Here is a 19,117-nt window from a genome sequence, read left to right as displayed (position 1 = left end):
TGTGTGTGTGTGTGTGTGTGTGTGTGTGTGTGTGTGTGTGTGTGTGTGTGTGTGTGTGTGTGTGTGTGTGTGTGTGTGTGTGTGTGTGTGTGCGAGCGCGCGCGTTTGAGTGTGTGCGTGCATTCTCTTGGGTGTGATTGAAGGAATGGTTTTGAGCATCAGATAAGCATGCATTCATGTGTATAAATAAATGCATGAATTCACGTATACACACTTATTTCTTAAGAATTCACACATTCATACCCATGCAAATACATAGGCATACATGCATGTGGACTCGTATTTAACTAACTAGCTTGTGGATTCATTACGTGTGCCTCCGCGCACCTCCCCCCTTCCCCACACGCACGCACGCGTCAGAAAATGTAAAATTACTCGCAGAATGTACAACAGGGCGCTAAGGGTCCACACTCCTCATAGACTGCTGGAGATGCGCAGTTGGGCTAGGTAAACAACAGCCCAGGTGCCATTGACACTACTAACCACTCCGCCTGTCTTCCCAAGCCCTCTCTCGCCTACGGGCTCACCATAGCCCGTGCTACTTGGAATTTTTTGTTCCAGGTAGCGAATCTTTAACAACAACAACCTCTCTCGCCAGCCCGTCCTAATAAGGTTTCACAACGCCAAGAAACTGTCGTATTAAAAGGGCCCCCCTATCCCAACCTACCAGAGGACCCGCAACAGAAAGCAGAACAGTATGTCAATTTTTCGAGCCGCTATACCACTTTTTAGTGCGCCTATTTTTTTGCCATAGGTATAGTATGCGTCAAAATGCGACAGTTTGTTATGACTGGTGGCTCTCACTGTATATAAATGAAGCGTTTCGGACGAGTTTGTTTTGCTTCCTCTCTCAGGTCAGCTATAGCTGCTCCGGTGAAAATATTTTGCGTAAGGTGATGTCCGTATTTTCTTGTCGAGACTATCCATTTTGTGGGCAAAACATGACTCCAGCGAACCTTGCGCAGTGATGCCAGTGAAAGTGGTTGATGGCAGCTTGGCTGGGCGTGTAACTAGCTGGCCGCGGCTTCTTGAATGACTGGTTAGTTGAGTGGATGGTTGGTTGACTGTTTAGTTGGATGGAGGTATGGCTGATTGGTTATTTGGGTGTTGGTTGCTGTCTCCTAGGTGGATGGTTGGTTGGTTAGATCGAGAGTTGGTTGCTTAGCTGGTTAACTGGTTGGATGGCTGTGTGGTTGGCTGCTTGGTTGGCTGGGTGTTTTGCCTGCTTTATTGAATGTCTAGCCGTTTGATTTGGTAGCTGGCTTGTCACTTATCCGCTTGTGAAACCTGTTTTCCTCATGGCATATTCCGTGCCCCCGCCGGCCTTGGCAGGGCATCTGGGAGACCCGCAGAGCGTATATATATATATATATATACATATGGCAAAAACTGTAATATTAACGCAACTCATGATTCTCGTTAGTGTATAGGTCTGGAAAAATAATGATAGGTCTCTCCAGCTTCCACCTGCTGTTATTGATCTTACCAGACGTTTTACCTGCTGTTATTGATGTTACCAGACGCTCCATTTGCTGTTATTGATCTTACCAGACGCTCTACCTGCTGTTATTGATGTTACCAGACGTGCCCAACCACTTAGACTGGACGGTAGAACGACGGTCTCGCTTCTTGCAGGTCTGCGTTCAATCCCCGACCGTCCAAGTGGTTGGGCACCATTCATCCCAACCCCCCTCGTCTCATCCCATATCCTTATCCCGATCCCTTCCCAGTGCTATATAGTCGCAATGGCTTGGTGCTTTCCCCTGATAGCTCCCTCCCTCCCTCCCGCCCAACATAAATAGTGGATCAGCACAACTTACTACGAATATATTTACTTACAGACGGTTTCATGCAAGTAACCTCTTGCATCCTCTGGAGAGAAATATTCAACCATTAGTTAAATAAAAAATATATTTTGCATTCCATTAACGGATAAATTCCAAAGAAGTGCCATATTTTCATAGATATATAATAAGGTAAAATACTTATACATTTACATATAAAAATTTATATCTATAAAAGAGAATGTATGTTTGTTTGTTCGACGTTTGAGGCCAGATGCTTTTTGCTAACCTCACCCAGCTTTCATACATGACACATTTGGTGGAATGCTTCATAGGCCAGTTGGGGGTCCGCCCAAGTGCCATGTTTCAAGAAATATCGGCATCTATAGTAACCCTCAGCGATTTTTGTAGTCTGTAATAAAATTGAGTATTTTTTTCCGCACACATATCCTTCACTAAAAAAACTATAGATGTTCCTGTACAAATATTATATTCTATGTTAGGTTAGGTTAACATTATCAAGATTTGTTTATGAATATGGGAGAAGAAATAAAGAAGAGAACCTCAGTAAACAATACATGCATCTGGAGGTTCCATTAACCTCTTATAAATTCAATTTCTTTATTTATTATGCACCCCATACTCATCCCGTGGACGGTGGTGGAAAGGGTTACAGAGGCACATAATCGGTTCAGGAACTGAACCCTATTGTTCGTTTAGCTAAGCAAGGGACAATCTTTTGAAGCTAGTTACACAATTATTAATAATCATACAAACCAAACGATTGTTGTAGACTCGATAGATCACAGTGCCTGAAGGTCAATTGACTAGGGTCTAAGACCTGTCAAAAGTGTACACTCTCTTACGTCATCGTTAATCTTCAAGCAAATCTAACCTAACTCAACCTAACCCTATTTAACCTATCTTAACTAAACCTAACAAAACGAAAACAGGAGAAAAAGTGTTTTATGCTGCTGGAAGCATGCTAATATTGATGGCTGAATACATAGTATTGCTGGAGGTATATTAGTAGTGATAGGCGTATGTTAGCAATGCTGAAGGTATGTTAGTATTGCTGAAGGTATGTTAGTAATGCTGAAGGTATGTTAGTATAGCTGGAGGTATGATAGTAGTGCTGGAGGTATGTTAATGTAGCTGGAGGTATGTTAGTAGTACTGGAGGTATGATAGTAGTGGTGGAGGTATGTTAGTATTGCTGGAGGTATACATAGCGTCGAGGCCGCTAGAGATGGCGTGAGGTCCTGGTAAATAGGTAATGACAACACCACCTGCTCCTGGCTGGAGAGAGGATAACTGGGAGAAGACCAGGTGCTCGTCCAGTCATTTCTCCAGCATAGCGTATCATCTCCAACAATTCTCCTCCAACACCCTTCAACTGCGCTTCCAACACGATGGAGTCCCGTTACTGCCGAGAGGGAGAGGGTGTGAAGGGGAGGGAGGGAGGGAGGGAGGGGGCAAGATACCCACCTGTAGGAGGCCGGGCCAGAGGCAAGGTCGCTGGATGGCGTGGAAACAGCACTCGCTATAATCCCCTTCACCTCTTCATATAGCCCTCATTTCCCCCATGTGTCTAGCTACGGGCTCACATTAGCCCGTGCTACTCGGAACTTTCTGTTCTGATTATCTGAATCTACAACAACAACAACAACAACCCCATGTGGTACGCGCGCGCGCACACACACACACACACTCACACACATACACACACACACACACACACACACACACACACACACACACACACACACACACACACACAGGGTGAGGCGGGACCAAAGAGCCAAAGCTCAACCCCCGCAAGCACAAATAGGTGAGTACACACACACACACACACACACACACACACACTTCCCTTTTTTAAGAGGGAAAAATAAAATAAAATCGGTTGATTGATTGACAGTTGGGAGGCGGGCCCAAAGAGCCAGACCTCAACCCCCGCAAGAACCAAAAATGGCGGGACCTTTGACAAGTCACCGGCTTCCTGACCTCATCGAGGCCACTAGAGTATTAGTGTCGCACAGGTAAATTTAGGTAAATTCAAGAGACACCTGGCACCAACTACAGCTATCTACTGGCACTAACTAGATCTACCAACGGACACTAAGAAACAGCACTCCTTAACCCACTGGCACTAGGAGCATATATCTACTTGCACTAACCACATGTATATAATGACACTAACTACATCTACACACTGACACTAACCACATGTGATGACTGTCACAGACAACATGGGTTGCCTGGCATGTATCAAACAGTCATCACTGCCAACAGATCCTCCCATCTGTCGTCCCTTTCACTGGCACTGCCTCCGCCGCCGTCGTCGTCGTCGTCAGAGGATGCTGGAGAGAAATCTGGGATGATGTTCTTGACGAGGAACCTAAGGCGAGAAGCCACCAGGTCCTGTTGTCTCCTCGCCCGCCGGTCCTCCAGGTACTGCCTCCAACTCCTCACTCCCCGGCGAAGGACCTTCCTAAGGCAGGGGGTAAGTGTTGTTAGGGTCATTTGAAGGCAGGTGGTGGAGTGATCATGACAGAAGAGGGAAATGAGAAAGGTGGATTAGGCGGTCTCAGGGTTGATGGGTCTGTTCCTATAAGGATCAAGATTGACCTTATAAGCATCTCTGTTATATAAACAAAGAGGTCGATGGTACAGAATCACTATTAAGTGAGTCTGTATACAGTTCGATTTGTATTATTTATTAGGCTAACATAACCAAGCCGCGCGTATTCTAACCTAATATAGTGTTTGGTGAGCCAGGGATGGCATCAATGAAACGAATGCCACATGACACAGTGCCAAAGAGTTCCCCATGACGATTCTTGCAATATATTAATTGGACTCCGAATTATTATTATTATTATTATTATTATTATTATTATTATTATTGAGAAAATCAGTAGGAGCCATGAGATGGATTCGAACCTGCACACTATGTGCTCCAAAGTACACACCTTAAGCACTAGGCCACAATATGAATATATGAATAAATAAATATATATATATATATATATATATATATATATATATATATATATATATATATATATATATATATATATATATATATATATATATATATATATAAGGGGGCCAAGATCAGGAGACCGAAGGGAAAAAATACATAGCTGAAGTTGCAAATGAAGACAGATAGAAGAAAGATACTGAGCTCGAGGAGAGTGTGTGGGAGGCGCCGAGACAGGAAGTGGCGGAAACAAGTGCCTCACTCGAGCTTGGATGTTGGATGTAAACATGGCTAAACTCGTGCGGTAAACAGCATCACATATCAATCGATTTATTGGCTGTGAATTGGGCCCCCAGAAACTGAAGATTATTCCCAGCCTTGGCTCACCTGTGATAGTGCTGCCTTGCCAGTTGTGTAGCGGCTCGCCGCTGTAGAAGCTGGTCCAGCGCCGCCCACCGCCAGAGCCAGAGGTACTGGCGCAGAAGACGCCGACGGTGGTGCCCCCCAGCCCTCACCATTTGTTCGGCCCGCGCTGCCGTCCGCTGTGTGAGGGCGGGTGGGTGAGACTGAGAGCTCTGGGGAAGGCTAAGGCCAGCATGTTCTTTCAATTATACCCCCTTTCCCACGCGCACAGTCAATTAAATCTTCCACACACATACAATCAATTACCCCCTTCCCAGGTACACACACACAAACACACACAGGGGGATCTCGCGGCTAAGTGGACAGCGCTCTGGGGTCGTAGTTCTAGGGGCTCGGGTTCAATCCCGGCAGAGGCAGAAATAAATGACCAGTTTCTTTCACCATAATGCATCTGTTCACCTAACAGTAAATAGGTACCTGGGAGTTAGACGGCTGCTACGGGCTGCTTCCTGGGGATGTGTGTGTGTGTGTGTGCGTGAGTAGGATAAATATATGTTGTAGACATAATAGAGGAAATTAAATTGGCTAGAAAGGCGGGGTCCAAGAGCTAATCGGTCGATTCTGCAGATACAAATATTAAACACAGACACACACACACACACACACACACACACACACACACACACACACACACACACACACACACACACACACACACACACACACACGCACACACAGTCGCTTACAGTGTCAACATATTCTTATTACGCAAAACATATAATTTATGTACACATATGTACATGTGTGTATGCATTTGTAAATGTGTTTGTCTACATGCAAGCATTCATGCGTGTGATATGTGTGTTTGATTATATATTTACCTATGAATCATTCTTTATTACGAGTTTTTTTTACACCTGAATTGATATCCGAGGTCTAATCATAAATTAAAACAACGGCCAGAATCTCTACAATCATAGTAGTAAGAACAAGATTGCACAACACATGAACGATAACAGAGTATAAATAGACTTGCCTCTTTCCACTGGGTAAAGAACTTGTGGAGAACACATACACGGTGGAAGCTGGTGGCCAGGTGTTCTCTCCATTGCTGTTCTTTATCTCGGTGGATTACGAGCCTCGACATAGCCTTTTGCATGATCTTGAGCCGGTAATGACTTCTCGCTCTGGCTCGGTTATCGTTGCTGATCTCTACAAGTTTTTTGAAGCCACCGAAGTAGTGACGAAGGAGCAGATTCTTGCGGAAGACATCTGCCAATCTGTTGAGTCTCGCCTGCTTCGCCTCCTTCGCCCTCCACTGCTCCTCCTTTATGACCCGCAACCTGTGAGTCTCTCTTATCTCCTTCAGTCTGTCACTCTGCCTTCTCCTGGCCTCCACGCATTGCCTCTTTTCCTCATCCACCTTCCTTTTGGCGTCTTCCAGACGCCTGATTTTCATGGCTTCATCTATCTCCTTCCTCTTTGTCTTGCGGTGCATTGCTCGCACCAGGATGCTGGAGAGAGTGTTGTCATCGTCGCCATCTTCCGCTGCCTCGGGCACTACGTAGTTATACGTCACATAGTTCCTCTCCTTCACAACATGTACCGTCTTCCTTTTTCTCTCAGACGCTTTCTTTGTTTCTTCTGCCTTCCTGAGGAGCTCCCTGGAGAGGTAGGCGGTGACGTGAGATGGTTGGAGAGTTAGGTCCTGGGTGGTGAGGGGAGCCCAAGGGTTCATTCTGAGGAGGCCACTTTGTTAATGTATCAAAATCATTTTGTAATGTGTGTGTGTATATATATACATACTTTTGTTTTAAAAATATATAAACGCACTCATACACCTATAATATATATATATATTATATATATATATATATATATATATATATATATATATATATATATATATATATATATATATATATATATATATATATATATATATATTTCTTACCTGAAACCACCAAGTGAAGCTAGAAGAAGCAACAGCTTCCTGGTTCTTCACACAAACTTCAAGCCCGCATCTGGGTTCACAACAAAACATCACTAGTCAGATCAAAGTAATATCCCTAGTAACCTGCTCTCGTATAAATCAGCGTCTTTCACACTCTTGGAGTTACAAGTACAGTTGACTTTAAGCAGGAATATTACGATATCTGGTTGACATACATAATCTGGTGGTCAACTACACTACTCCATTACCAGTGGCTAGCTGAGCGTCTATGGTCACCATGGCAACCAGCGTCCGAGGCTACCTGAGCGTCTATGGTCACCATGGCAACCAGCGTCCGAGACTACCTGAGCGTCTATGGTGACCATGACAACTAGTCTGCTGGACAAACACAGCTGGTTCATTTAATGTTAGCGGAAGTTATTACCATGGATTTGTGTATCAATACGAGTATTATTATTATTATTATTATTATTATTATTATTATTATTATTATTATTATTATTATTATTATTATTATTATTATTATTATTATTATTATTATTATTATTATTATTATTATTATTATTATTATTATTATTATTATTATTATTATTATTATTATTATTATTATTATTATTATTATTATTATTATTATTATTATTATTATTATTATTATTATTATTATTATTATTATTATTATTATTATTATTATTATTATTATTATTATTATTATTATTATTATTATTATTATTATTATTATTATTATTATTATTATTATTATTATTATTATTATTATTATTATTATTATTATTATTATTATTATTATTATTATTATTGTTATTGTTATATTATTGTTATTATTATTATTATTATTATTATTATTATTATTATTATTATTATTATTATTATAATTATTATTATTATTATGATGGGCTTAAAACTCCGCCTTAAGGGTAGGGCTTAAAACTCCGCCTTAGGGGGTTCCGAGTTCCATATTCATTGTTCTGGAGACTGCTCCATTGAAGCAGACCTTGGCTTTCCTCCCTGTGAGGTAGTCTTCAACCCATTTCGTGAGTCTCCCCTTGACACCCATGCATGCAAGCTCGTCCAGAATCGCAATCCCCTGCGCTTTGTCGAAGGCTCCTTTGATGTCAACAAATACTGAGTACCTAGCCGTGTCATTAGCCAAGTAATTAACTATACAGTTGGCTGTGCTCCGTCCTTTAACAAATCCATTGACCCCTTCCCCTAACCTGCCTATTTTGTGCAACAGTCGGTTTAGGATGATTCTTTCAAGCATCTTGCAAGTGCATGACACGAGACTGATAGGTCTGTAATTGCCAGCAGGGTCATTGGGCTTCGGTATGAGAACAATTATTGCGTGTTTCCATTGTGTGGGCAACAGTACACTTAGGAATGACTTGCTAAACAGGTGGAGTAGTGGATTCCCAGACACTTCACACAGTGCATTGAGTATGTCGTAGGTGATGCCATCTTCACCAGGTGCAGTACTTTTCCCTTTTTCATAGCACCCCTTACTTCCTGTCTACGATTTTAAACTATGTTGTTTGTTGACCAAATTGTATTTTTGCTTTTTTTTCTGCCATGTTCCCCCCCACCCCCATTTTTCATTTTTTCTTTTTCTTATTTTTTCTCAACCCTTTTTATACTTTAATCTCAATTAGTATTAAGTTTTAGTCTTAGTGTTTTTCCTGCCCGAAACGCTTTGCGTAATAGTGGTTTAGGCATTGTATGTACTAGCTCTATCTATAAACCCATCAACTTTTGTATCTCACCTTGTATGTATGTACTTTACCTGAATAAATATTTGTATTTGTATGTTATAAAGTTATTGGTTTTCAAAGTGAAATATGCAATATTAATCTTTAGGGAATCTTTATGAATTTAATGAAGGGATGTTCTATAAAATGACACCAGAATCTAGTCTAGATGCAACACCACCAGAGATATTAACTGAAATATTTTTGTAGTTGATAGAGGCTAGGTTATTAGGTATTGCAGTGTTGTTTCTAAGTCAGGTAGTCATCTCTTAATCTTTAAGAGTTTCATTAGTATATGCATTACATATTAATAATATACCAAAGATGTTTGATGTCCACAAGAATTTAAGTAAGCTATATCTAACCCTATTGTAAAATTCATCTAGTGGTGGAAATTAGTCATCTCTTGAATTTCTTTGAAAGTATAATGCATTGTTAGTATTTGTAGTTGGAACTGTCAACAGTAAATACTTGCATAACGGTAGAAAACATTACGATTTAGATGATTTTTTTAACATGTTTATCGATGCCCTTTATCAGTGTCCATGAGGTGTGTGTATTGCATAAAGATCACAGAATATTTGGGGTTATGAAATGGTTGGTTACTGCTGGATTGTGATAGTTGCTTGTTTATCTATGTTATACAGTACTGTTATGAATTATATTGTGATGGACAAGTATTATTTGTAATATGTTATTGTTTAATGTCTATAACCTTTTGTTCAGTTACTTTGTTTTATAATCCCTTTCAACTATTAAAGTGGGAAATAGAGGTACTGTAATGATAAAAGCAATATACTGGTACTTGTATCTTATGTAGATTATTTTGTATAAGTGACCTTTTTTAAGGCTTGCAGTGGAATGTCTCTGATAAGTGTTTATCTGAACAAAAAATGTACCTTAATTTGATTTAAGCAAAGCATTTTCAACCAAATCTTAATGTACTTAGCAGTTATTAGCTTTGGCTGTTTACGATGTGATAATCACATTCATCATTTCAGATGCAATTAAGAGGTCGGCCATGGCATGAGGTGGGAGAAAAAATCTGCAGGGCGTAATGGACCTAGGTTTACCTGAAAAATTCTATAAACGTGCAAAATTGCTGGAGAAACCATAGAAAAAATACATTATGATCTTATGAAAGATTACAGGTATGTATAGTGTTATTGGTCTATCATTATATATCTGCCTACATAGCTTATTTATGATTTAGTTAACAAAGTAACACTTGCATTGTAGTATTAACTAATTTCAGACCATTGATGTACTCGTTAACACTTCTTCCCACATGTAACTACCTTGATACATGACAGCAATTCACAAAAAAAGAAAAAAAAAAATTCTCATTTCTATTCATGATGCAACTTGGGCTAATTTCTTCTCAAGCTTTTTCACAACTTCCAATAGTGCAGTAAGTTCCTGTGAAGTGCATAATTGCTTCTTAGCATGAAGCTTTCACTTTGAAACCTTTGCACGGTGGAAGTTTTTATTTTTCGTAAATTCACGTTTTATTACAGTATAGATATTATGAACAAAAGCGATCATGATTTTCAGTTGTACAGTATACAGATTTGTCTTTAGGATATTTAGTTCCATATTTCAAATAAAACCTTTAAGTTCAAAGGGGAGTAATAAATTTGACCAGCTCCTAATTTGTATGTACTGTATATTTTGTGTGTTTTTCTATTACATGTTTGTTTTCTCAGAGCAACAATAGCAGAGAAGCAGGTTGACATCTTCAGAGAAATATCTCCTCAATATCAACAGTTGGAAGCTTCAAGAAGACACACAGATACGACGTGCGCAAGTTACTAGAGTTTAACTCTCCCTTCATGCTTTCATTATTATAGAAATTAAAATTGCTGACAAAAAAGTATATACTGCACCATGGATAGGAGCAACATTTTCTTCAGATAAAATTTATTGGTTATACCTTTAAATAAATAATAATTGAAATATAAATAATTAAAATATAAATAAATTAACAATGATTAGGAAAGGCTATTAAACTTTTGAAATATTTTGTGATGACTGCAAATACGGTTATTCAAATTGTAATCTTATAATTATCAATAAATATTAGCTGCTAACAAATTGAGTATTGGATTCATAAATGAAAACTTTTTATAATTTATTTGGTCACCTTTACTATAAATTGAATTACTAGCTTCCTATATACTGTTTATTGAGCTTCTAGTAATAGTACTAGAATTATTGCCACTTGCAAGCCTCTTTTTCTCAAATTTCTGTATTTTATTTATGACGTAGATGATTATGATTGCAATTTCTTCTGCAATCTTTCCTAATTTCATTTTTGTTGGATTTGAATTCTTTACCAGGTATTATCTGCTCACCACTAGATTTTGGTTCCCCTCAGTTTTTACTTTTTTCATTATTGTGTAGTCTTCAAACACTGATTACTAGAATGCACTTTCTTCGGAAGGTCTTCCCATGAATTTCTAATAGCAAGAGGCCTAGGACTGAACATTGGAAAAACCTTATCTCTCCAACATGATACTTCTTCTGTGGCCATGTTTCTTGTCTGTTGGGTACAATCTTAACCATTTATCGGAACTCTCCTCTCACTAGACATTAACCGTTTGTGAATGACAAATATGCCCATGTGTCATTCGAAAAAAAAAAAAATAATAATGCATTTTTCAACGCAATCATCTTGGATTTTCATAAAATTATATACAATGGTAAAGGACATGAAGGAATTACATAATATTCATACAGCATTATAACAGCATGGGTAACCAGTGCAGAAAAAAATACATTATATTTGATAACTCTTGAATCTAATTGAGGCAGAAACATCAATTTTGTTTCTTTTCAATCTAAGGAGTTATTGATTTCATTAAAACACATTAAATATTTAATATTTTATTACAAACAAAAATCAGAAACCACAAAACTTAATGAAGCTAGGTCGGTATAAATTCCTGAGGTCAAAGGTACAAAACTTAATGCAGCTAGGTCGGTATAAATTCCTGAGGTCAAAGGTAGAAAGCTAGTTAAATGAAGTCCAAAAACCAAACACAGTTGGCACATTGGTTCCTGTAGCACAGTAATTTGGTTCACAAGCAGCAGTTTCTGGGTTTCATTCCCATGGCAGAACAAATATTTGTTAACTGTGAATATGTAGCAGTAAAAAGGTATACATGGAAATACTATACTCTAAAAAAAACTGATAATACCAAAGATACATCAAAAGCCATTAAATCTGTTCACATCCAAAATGGCATGGGGTTTGATTCCCATGGCACCATAAGACATTAATTCAGACACAATAACTTAAATTCAGTGCCTTCATACACCTAGTAGCAAATAGGTAAATATGAAATTACTCAATAAAATCCAAGAATATCCTTATGTTTCAACAGGACGGACACTTGTTTGCTGTGAATACCTAGCAGTAAAAAGGTACACATGGAAGGACTGTACTCCTAAAAAAAAAACTGAGAATACCCTCAATACATCAAGGGCCATTAAATCAGTTCACATACAAAATGTCATAGGTTTGATTCCCATGGCAGCATAAGACATGATTACACCATGCCCAATTTGGATCAGGCATTACAAAAATGTCTGGCTTTGTGAAAAGCTTAAACCCAACCAGCCACAGTCAAAACTTTTAAAACCAGTGGGTAAAATGTCAAGAGATTCAAATGCCAAGCTTTATCAAACCTTGTTGGCACATTGAATCCTATAGTACAGTAATTTGGTTCACAAGCAACGATGCTTGGGTTTGATTCCCATGACAGGATAGACGCTTGTTTCTGTGAATACCTAGCAGTAAACAGGTATACATGGAAGTACTGTACTGTACTCCTACAAAAAAAACTGAGAATACCCTCGATATATCAAGAGGCCACTAAATCAGTTCACATCCAAAATGGCATGAGTTTGATTCCCATGGCAGCGTAAGACATTAATTCAGGCACATTAACTTTCACTCGGTGCCTTCACACACCTAGCAGCAAATACTGTAGGTAAATATGAAATTACTCAATAAAACCCGAGAATATCCTCATGTTTCAACAATTGAGGATATGGGCATTCGTGTCAGTTCACAACCGAAATAGCCTGGGTTTGATTCCCATGGCTGGACAGACATTTAATCGAGCACGTTTACTTTCACTCAGTGCCTATGTATACCCAGCAGCAAATAGGTCATCATGAAATTACTCCTTAGAACCTGAGGGTACCCGGAATGTTTAAAAATTACCATTCCCTGCCATCAAGTCAGTCCAAAACCAAAAGAGCATGAGTTTGATTCCCATGGCAAGATAGGCACTTAATCAGGCATGTTTACTTTCACTGAATGCCTGTGTACACCTAGCAGTAAGATGACATTTTTCATGTAAAAAAACAAAATGCCCTCAAAGTTTAAAAATTTACAACTCGAGCAGTTTGCTTCAATACACACAAGCATTTAAAGGAGCACATGTAAAATTGACATTTCAGTATTGAATGTAACAAAATGATACCTTAATTACAAAATAATTTCAGTAGCAAATATTAAATAAACATAATATTTACAAAGGTCAAGAAAGATTTCTACACATATACAGACTTTGACAATGTTCAGTAAAAGTGCAAAATTAATTAACTTACACAACAGTTGACAATCTCAACATTTCATATTTAACAATAATGTGTGTAAAACGTTACTGTAATACATAGTAAGTACAGAGGTACAGTACAAGAATATTTATGTTTAAAAAAACATTGACAAAATTAGCTAACTATATTGTCATAAGTCGTCCATGAATACCATTACAATACGTACAGTAATGTGATATTGCATGTTCGACAAAATTAGCTAACTAACAGTCGCAAGTTGGCCATGGAATACCATTACAACATTTTGATATTCCATGTTCACCGGCCCACCACGTTGAGGTCTGCGACTATTGGGCCGGTCCAGGGTTAATCGTCCGCCGAAAACTCTGCTTCGACGTTACATGGAACCCCAAACCATGCACCGAAGGTTACTTTGGGATTCCCGATGATAGCTAGGTTATCAACGTGAATCAGGCTCACCCGAAGGTGATATGCTGACGGCCACTCACAAGGAGTGACAGGAGGTAAAAATAAAAAATTAATGCAAAACTTAAAATAAATTAATGGTTAAATAAACAGTAAAGAAAATTATAAGTGCCATACATGGATAACCAAGAGAATCCAAGGAAATCACATGCATGTAAAATGGTGTAAACTAAAAATAATTAAATAAAAATAAGAACGTGCCTCCATATAGAAAGGCTTCTTGTCAACGACAAGGTTATAAGCATAAAGCTTAAATTATTGTGATAAACTTTTCACAATATAGGATGCATGTCATATGAGGGAGCAAACATATTTAGATCTCTAAAATGATGTCCCAATGGTGAAAAGGTGCTTGTGTCCAAGCTCTTACAACTTAAAACCAGGAGACAATGGGAAAACCATATCTCACTGAAAACAGTGAAGCATCACATGGCACTGCTCTAAAAAAATAAAAAAGGCTGGCCAATTAAAATTAGCTCCAAGTAGAGACTAATGAAGCTAAAAAAGCTTAAACCTAACCAGCCACAGTCAGAACTGTAAAACCAGTAGGTAAAATGTTAAAAAGATTCAAAAGCTAAGTTTTACAAAACTTAGTTGGCACATTGATTCCTGTAGCACAGTAATTTGGTTCACAAGCGGCACTGCCTGGGTTTGGTTCCCATGACAGGAATGACACTTGATTCCTGTGAATACCTAGCAGTAAACAGATATACATGGACGTACTGTACTCCTTAAAAACTGAGACTACCCTCGATACATCAAGGGGGCCATTAAATCAGTTCACATCCAAAATTGCATGGGTTTGATTCCCATGGCAACATAAGAAATTAATTCAGTTTTACCAAACCTAGTTGGCACACTGATTCCTTTAGCACAGTAATTTGGTTCACAAGCAGCAATGTCTGGGTTTGATTCCCATGGCAGGATGGACACTTGTTTGCTGTGATTACCTAGCAGTAAACAGCTATACATGGAAGAACTGTACTCCTAAAAAAAACTGAGAAGACCCTCAATACATCAAGGGACATTAAATCAGTTCACATCCAAAATGGCATGGGTTTGATTCCCATGGCAGCATAAGACATTAGTTCAGGCATTACAAAAATGTCTGGCTTTGTAAAAAAGCTTAAACCCAACCAGCCACAGTTAAAACTTTTAAAACCAGTGGGTAAAATGTCAAGAGATTCAAATGCCAAGCTTTATCAAACCTAGTTGGCACATCGAATCCTGTAGTACAGTAATTTGGTTCACAAGCAATGATGCTTGAGTTTGATTCCCATGGCAGGATACACACTTGTTTCTGTGAATACCCAGCAGTAAACAGGTATACATTGAAGTACTGTACTCCTACAAAAAAACTGAGAATACCCTCGATATATCAAGAGGCCATTAAATCAATTCACATCCAAAATGGCATGGGTTTGATTCCCATGGCAGCGTAAGACATTAATTCAGGCACATTAACTTTCACTCGGTGCCTTCACACACCTAGCAGCAAATACTGTAGGTAAATATGAAATTACTCAATAAAACCCGAGAATATCCTCATGTTTCAACAATTGAGGATATGGGCATTCGTGTCAGTTCACAACCGAAATAGCCTGGGTTTGATTCCCATGGCTGGACAGACATTTAATCGAGCACGTTTACTTTGACTCAGTGCCTATGTATACCCAGCAGCAAATAGGTCATCATGAAATTACTCCTTAGAACCTGAGGGTACCCGGAATGTTTAAAAATTACCATTCCCTGCCATCAAGTCAGTCCAAAACCAAAAGAGCATGAGTTTGATTCCCATGGCAAGATAGGCACTTAATCAGGCATGTTTACTTTCACTGAATGCCTGTGTACACCTAGCAGTAAGATGACATTTTTCATGTAAAAAAACAAAAATGCCCTCAAAGTTTAAAAATTTACAACTCGAGCAGTTTGCTTCAATACACACAAGCATTTAAAGGAGCACATGTAAAATTGACATTTCAGTAATGAATGTAACAAAATGATACCTTAATTACAAAATAATTTCAGTAGCAAATATTAAATAAACATAATATTTACAAAGGTCAAGAAAGATTTCTACACATATACAGACTTTGACAATGTTCAGTAAAAGTGCAAAATTAATTAACTTACACAACAGTTGACAATCTCAACATTTCATATTTAACAATAATGTGTGTAAAACGTTACTGTAATACATAGTAAGTACAGAGGTACAGTACAAGAATATTTATGTTTAAAAAAACATTGACAAAATTAGCTAACTATATTGTCATAAGTCGTCCATGAATACCATTACAATACGTACAGTAATGTGATATTGCATGTTCGACAAAATTAGCTAACTAACAGTCGCAAGTTGGCCATGGAATACCATTACAACATTTTGATATTCCATGTTCACCGGCCCACCACGTTGAGGTCTGCGACTATTGGGCCGGTCCAGGGTTAATCGTCCGCCGAAAACTCTGCTTCGACGTTACATGGAACCCCAAACCATGCACCGAAGGTTACTTTGGGATTCCCGATGATAGCTAGGTTATCAACGTGAATCAGGCTCACCCGAAGGTGATATGCTGACGGCCACTCACAAGGAGTGACAGGAGGTAAAAATAAAAAATTAATGCAAAACTTAAAATAAATTAATGGTTAAATAAACAGTAAAGAAAATTATAAGTGCCATACATGGATAACCAAGAGAATCCAAGGAAATCACATGCATGTAAAATGGTGTAAACTAAAAATAATTAAATAAAAATAAGAACGTGCCTCCATATAGAAAGGCTTCTTGTCAACGACAAGGTTATAAGCATAAAGCTTAAATTATTGTGATAAACTTTTCACAATATAGGATGCATGTCATATGAGGGAGCAAACATATTTAGATCTCTAAAATGATGTCCCAATGGTGAAAAGGTGCTTGTGTCCAAGCTCTTACAACTTAAAACCAGGAGACAATGGGAAAACCATATCTCACTGAAAACAGTGAAGCATCACATGGCACTGCTCTAAAAAAATAAAAAAGGCTGGCCAATTAAAATTAGCTCCAAGTAGAGACTAATGAAGCTAAAAAAGCTTAAACCTAACCAGCCACAGTCAGAACTGTAAAACCAGTAGGTAAAATGTTAAAAAGATTCAAAAGCTAAGTTTTACAAAACTTAGTTGGCACATTGATTCCTGTAGCACAGTAATTTGGTTCACAAGCGGCACTGCCTGGGTTTGGTTCCCATGACAGGAATGACACTTGATTCCTGTGAATACCTAGCAGTAAACAGATATACATGGACGTACTGTACTCCTTAAAAACTGAGACTACCCTCGATACATCAAGGGGGCCATTAAATCAGTTCACATCCAAAATTGCATGGGTTTGATTCCCATGGCAACATAAGAAATTAATTCAGTTTTACCAAACCTAGTTGGCACACTGATTCCTTTAGCACAGTAATTTGGTTCACAAGCAGCAATGTCTGGGTTTGATTCCCATGGCAGGATGGACACTTGTTTGCTGTGATTACCTAGCAGTAAACAGCTATACATGGAAGAACTGTACTCCTAAAAAAAACTGAGAAGACCCTCAATACATCAAGGGACATTAAATCAGTTCACATCCAAAATGGCATGGGTTTGATTCCCATGGCAGCATAAGACATTAGTTCAGGCATTACAAAAATGTCTGGCTTTGTAAAAAAGCTTAAACCCAACCAGCCACAGTTAAAACTTTTAAAACCAGTGGGTAAAATGTCAAGAGATTCAAATGCCAAGCTTTATCAAACCTAGTTGGCACATCGAATCCTGTAGTACAGTAATTTGGTTCACAAGCAATGATGCTTGAGTTTGATTCCCATGGCAGGATACACACTTGTTTCTGTGAATACCCAGCAGTAAACAGGTATACATTGAAGTACTGTACTCCTACAAAAAAACTGAGAATACCCTCGATATATCAAGAGGCCATTAAATCAATTCACATCCAAAATGGCATGGGTTTGATTCCCATGGCAGCGTAAGACATTAATTCAGGCACATTAACTTTCACTCGGTGCCTTCACACACCTAGCAGCAAATACTGTAGGTAAATATGAAATTACTCAATAAAACCCGAGAATATCCTCATGTTTCAACAATTGAGGATATGGGCATTCGTGTCAGTTCACAACCGAAATAGCCTGGGTTTGATTCCCATGGCTGGACAGACATTTAATCGAGCACGTTTACTTTGACTCAGTGCCTATGTATACCCAGCAGCAAATAGGTCATCATGAAATTACTCCTTAGAACCTGAGGGTACCCGGAATGTTTAAAAATTACCATTCCCTGCCATCAAGTCAGTCCAAAACCAAAAGAGCATGAGTTTGATTCCCATGGCAAGATAGGCACTTAATCAGGCATGTTTACTTTCACTGAATGCCTGTGTACACCTAGCAGTAAGATGACATTTTTCATGTAAAAAAACAAAAATGCCCTCAAAGTTTAAAAATTTACAACTCGAGCAGTTTGCTTCAATACACACAAGCATTTAAAGGAGCACATGTAAAATTGACATTTCAGTAATGAATGTAACAAAATGATACCTTAATTACAAAATAATTTCAGTAGCAAATATTAAATAAACATAATATTTACAAAGGTCAAGAAAGATTTCTACACATATACAGACTTTGACAATGTTCAGTAAAAGTGCAAAATTAATTAACTTACACAACAGTTGACAATCTCAACATTTCATATTTAACAATAATGTGTGTAAAACGTTACTGTAATACATAGTAAGTACAGAGGTACAGTACAAGAATATTTATGTTTAAAAAAACATTGACAAAATTAGCTAACTATATTGTCATAAGTCGTCCATGAATACCATTACAATACGTACAGTAATGTGATATTGCATGTTCGACAAAATTAGCTAACTAACAGTCGCAAGTTGGCCATGGAATACCATTACAACATTTTGATATTCCATGTTCACCGGCCCACCACGTTGAGGTCTGCGACTATTGGGCCGGTCCAGGGTTAATCGTCCGCCGAAAACTCTGCTTCGACGTTACATGGAACCCCAAACCATGCACCGAAGGTTACTTTGGGATTCCCGATGATAGCTAGGTTATCAACGTGAATCAGGCTCACCCGAAGGTGATATGCTGACGGCCACTCACAAGGAGTGACAGGAGGTAAAAATAAAAAATTAATGCAAAACTTAAAATAAATTAATG

The 19,117-nt window shown here is 38.4% G+C and overlaps 1 protein-coding gene and 1 long non-coding RNA gene across 3 annotated transcripts; one reads left to right on the top strand and one right to left on the bottom strand.

Moving 5' to 3' along the window:
* Positions 1 to 2,048: 2,048 nt before the first annotated feature.
* Positions 2,049 to 6,870, bottom strand: LOC123755185 (coiled-coil domain-containing protein 191-like). The gene is made up of 3 exons (XM_045737660.2): positions 6,169 to 6,870; positions 5,157 to 5,311; positions 2,049 to 4,277 (listed from the first exon to the last, which is right to left on the bottom strand). Exons 1-3 carry the CDS (start codon positions 6,868 to 6,870, stop codon positions 4,055 to 4,057), a joined length of 1,080 nt encoding a protein of 359 aa, XP_045593616.1. The 3' UTR covers positions 2,049 to 4,054.
* Positions 6,871 to 8,026: 1,156 nt separating this feature from the next.
* Positions 8,027 to 10,940, top strand: LOC123755050 (uncharacterized). 2 transcript variants are annotated; one of them, XR_006772465.2, is made up of 3 exons: positions 8,027 to 8,135; positions 9,848 to 9,997; positions 10,553 to 10,940. It is a non-coding gene; the product is annotated as an uncharacterized lncRNA (long non-coding RNA). The 2 variants fall into 2 exon arrangements; XR_006772466.2 differs by having other exon boundaries at positions 8,098 to 8,254.
* The last annotated feature ends 8,177 nt before the right edge of the window (positions 10,941 to 19,117 follow it).

The sequence above is a fragment of the Procambarus clarkii genome, chromosome 28 (assembly GCF_040958095.1).
Source record: "Procambarus clarkii isolate CNS0578487 chromosome 28, FALCON_Pclarkii_2.0, whole genome shotgun sequence".
NCBI lineage: Eukaryota > Metazoa > Arthropoda > Malacostraca > Decapoda > Cambaridae > Procambarus > Procambarus clarkii.
Note: the sequence above shows the minus strand (reverse complement) of the source record. Positions and strands in the feature narration are given on the sequence as shown.

Excerpts from the sequence above, each read along its gene's own strand:
- LOC123755185 (XM_045737660.2), bottom strand. The coding sequence starts at position 6,870 with ATGAACCCTTGGGCTCCCCTCACCACCCAGGACCTAACTCTCCAACCA. Across the intron at positions 5,312-6,168 it reads TCTTTACCCAGTGGAAAGAG|CGGACGGCAGCGCGGGCCGA; the intron begins GCAAGTCTATTT and ends GCCCTCACACAG. Across the intron at positions 4,278-5,156 it reads GCAAGGCAGCACTATCACAG|GAAGGTCCTTCGCCGGGGAG; the intron begins GTGAGCCAAGGC and ends CCCCTGCCTTAG.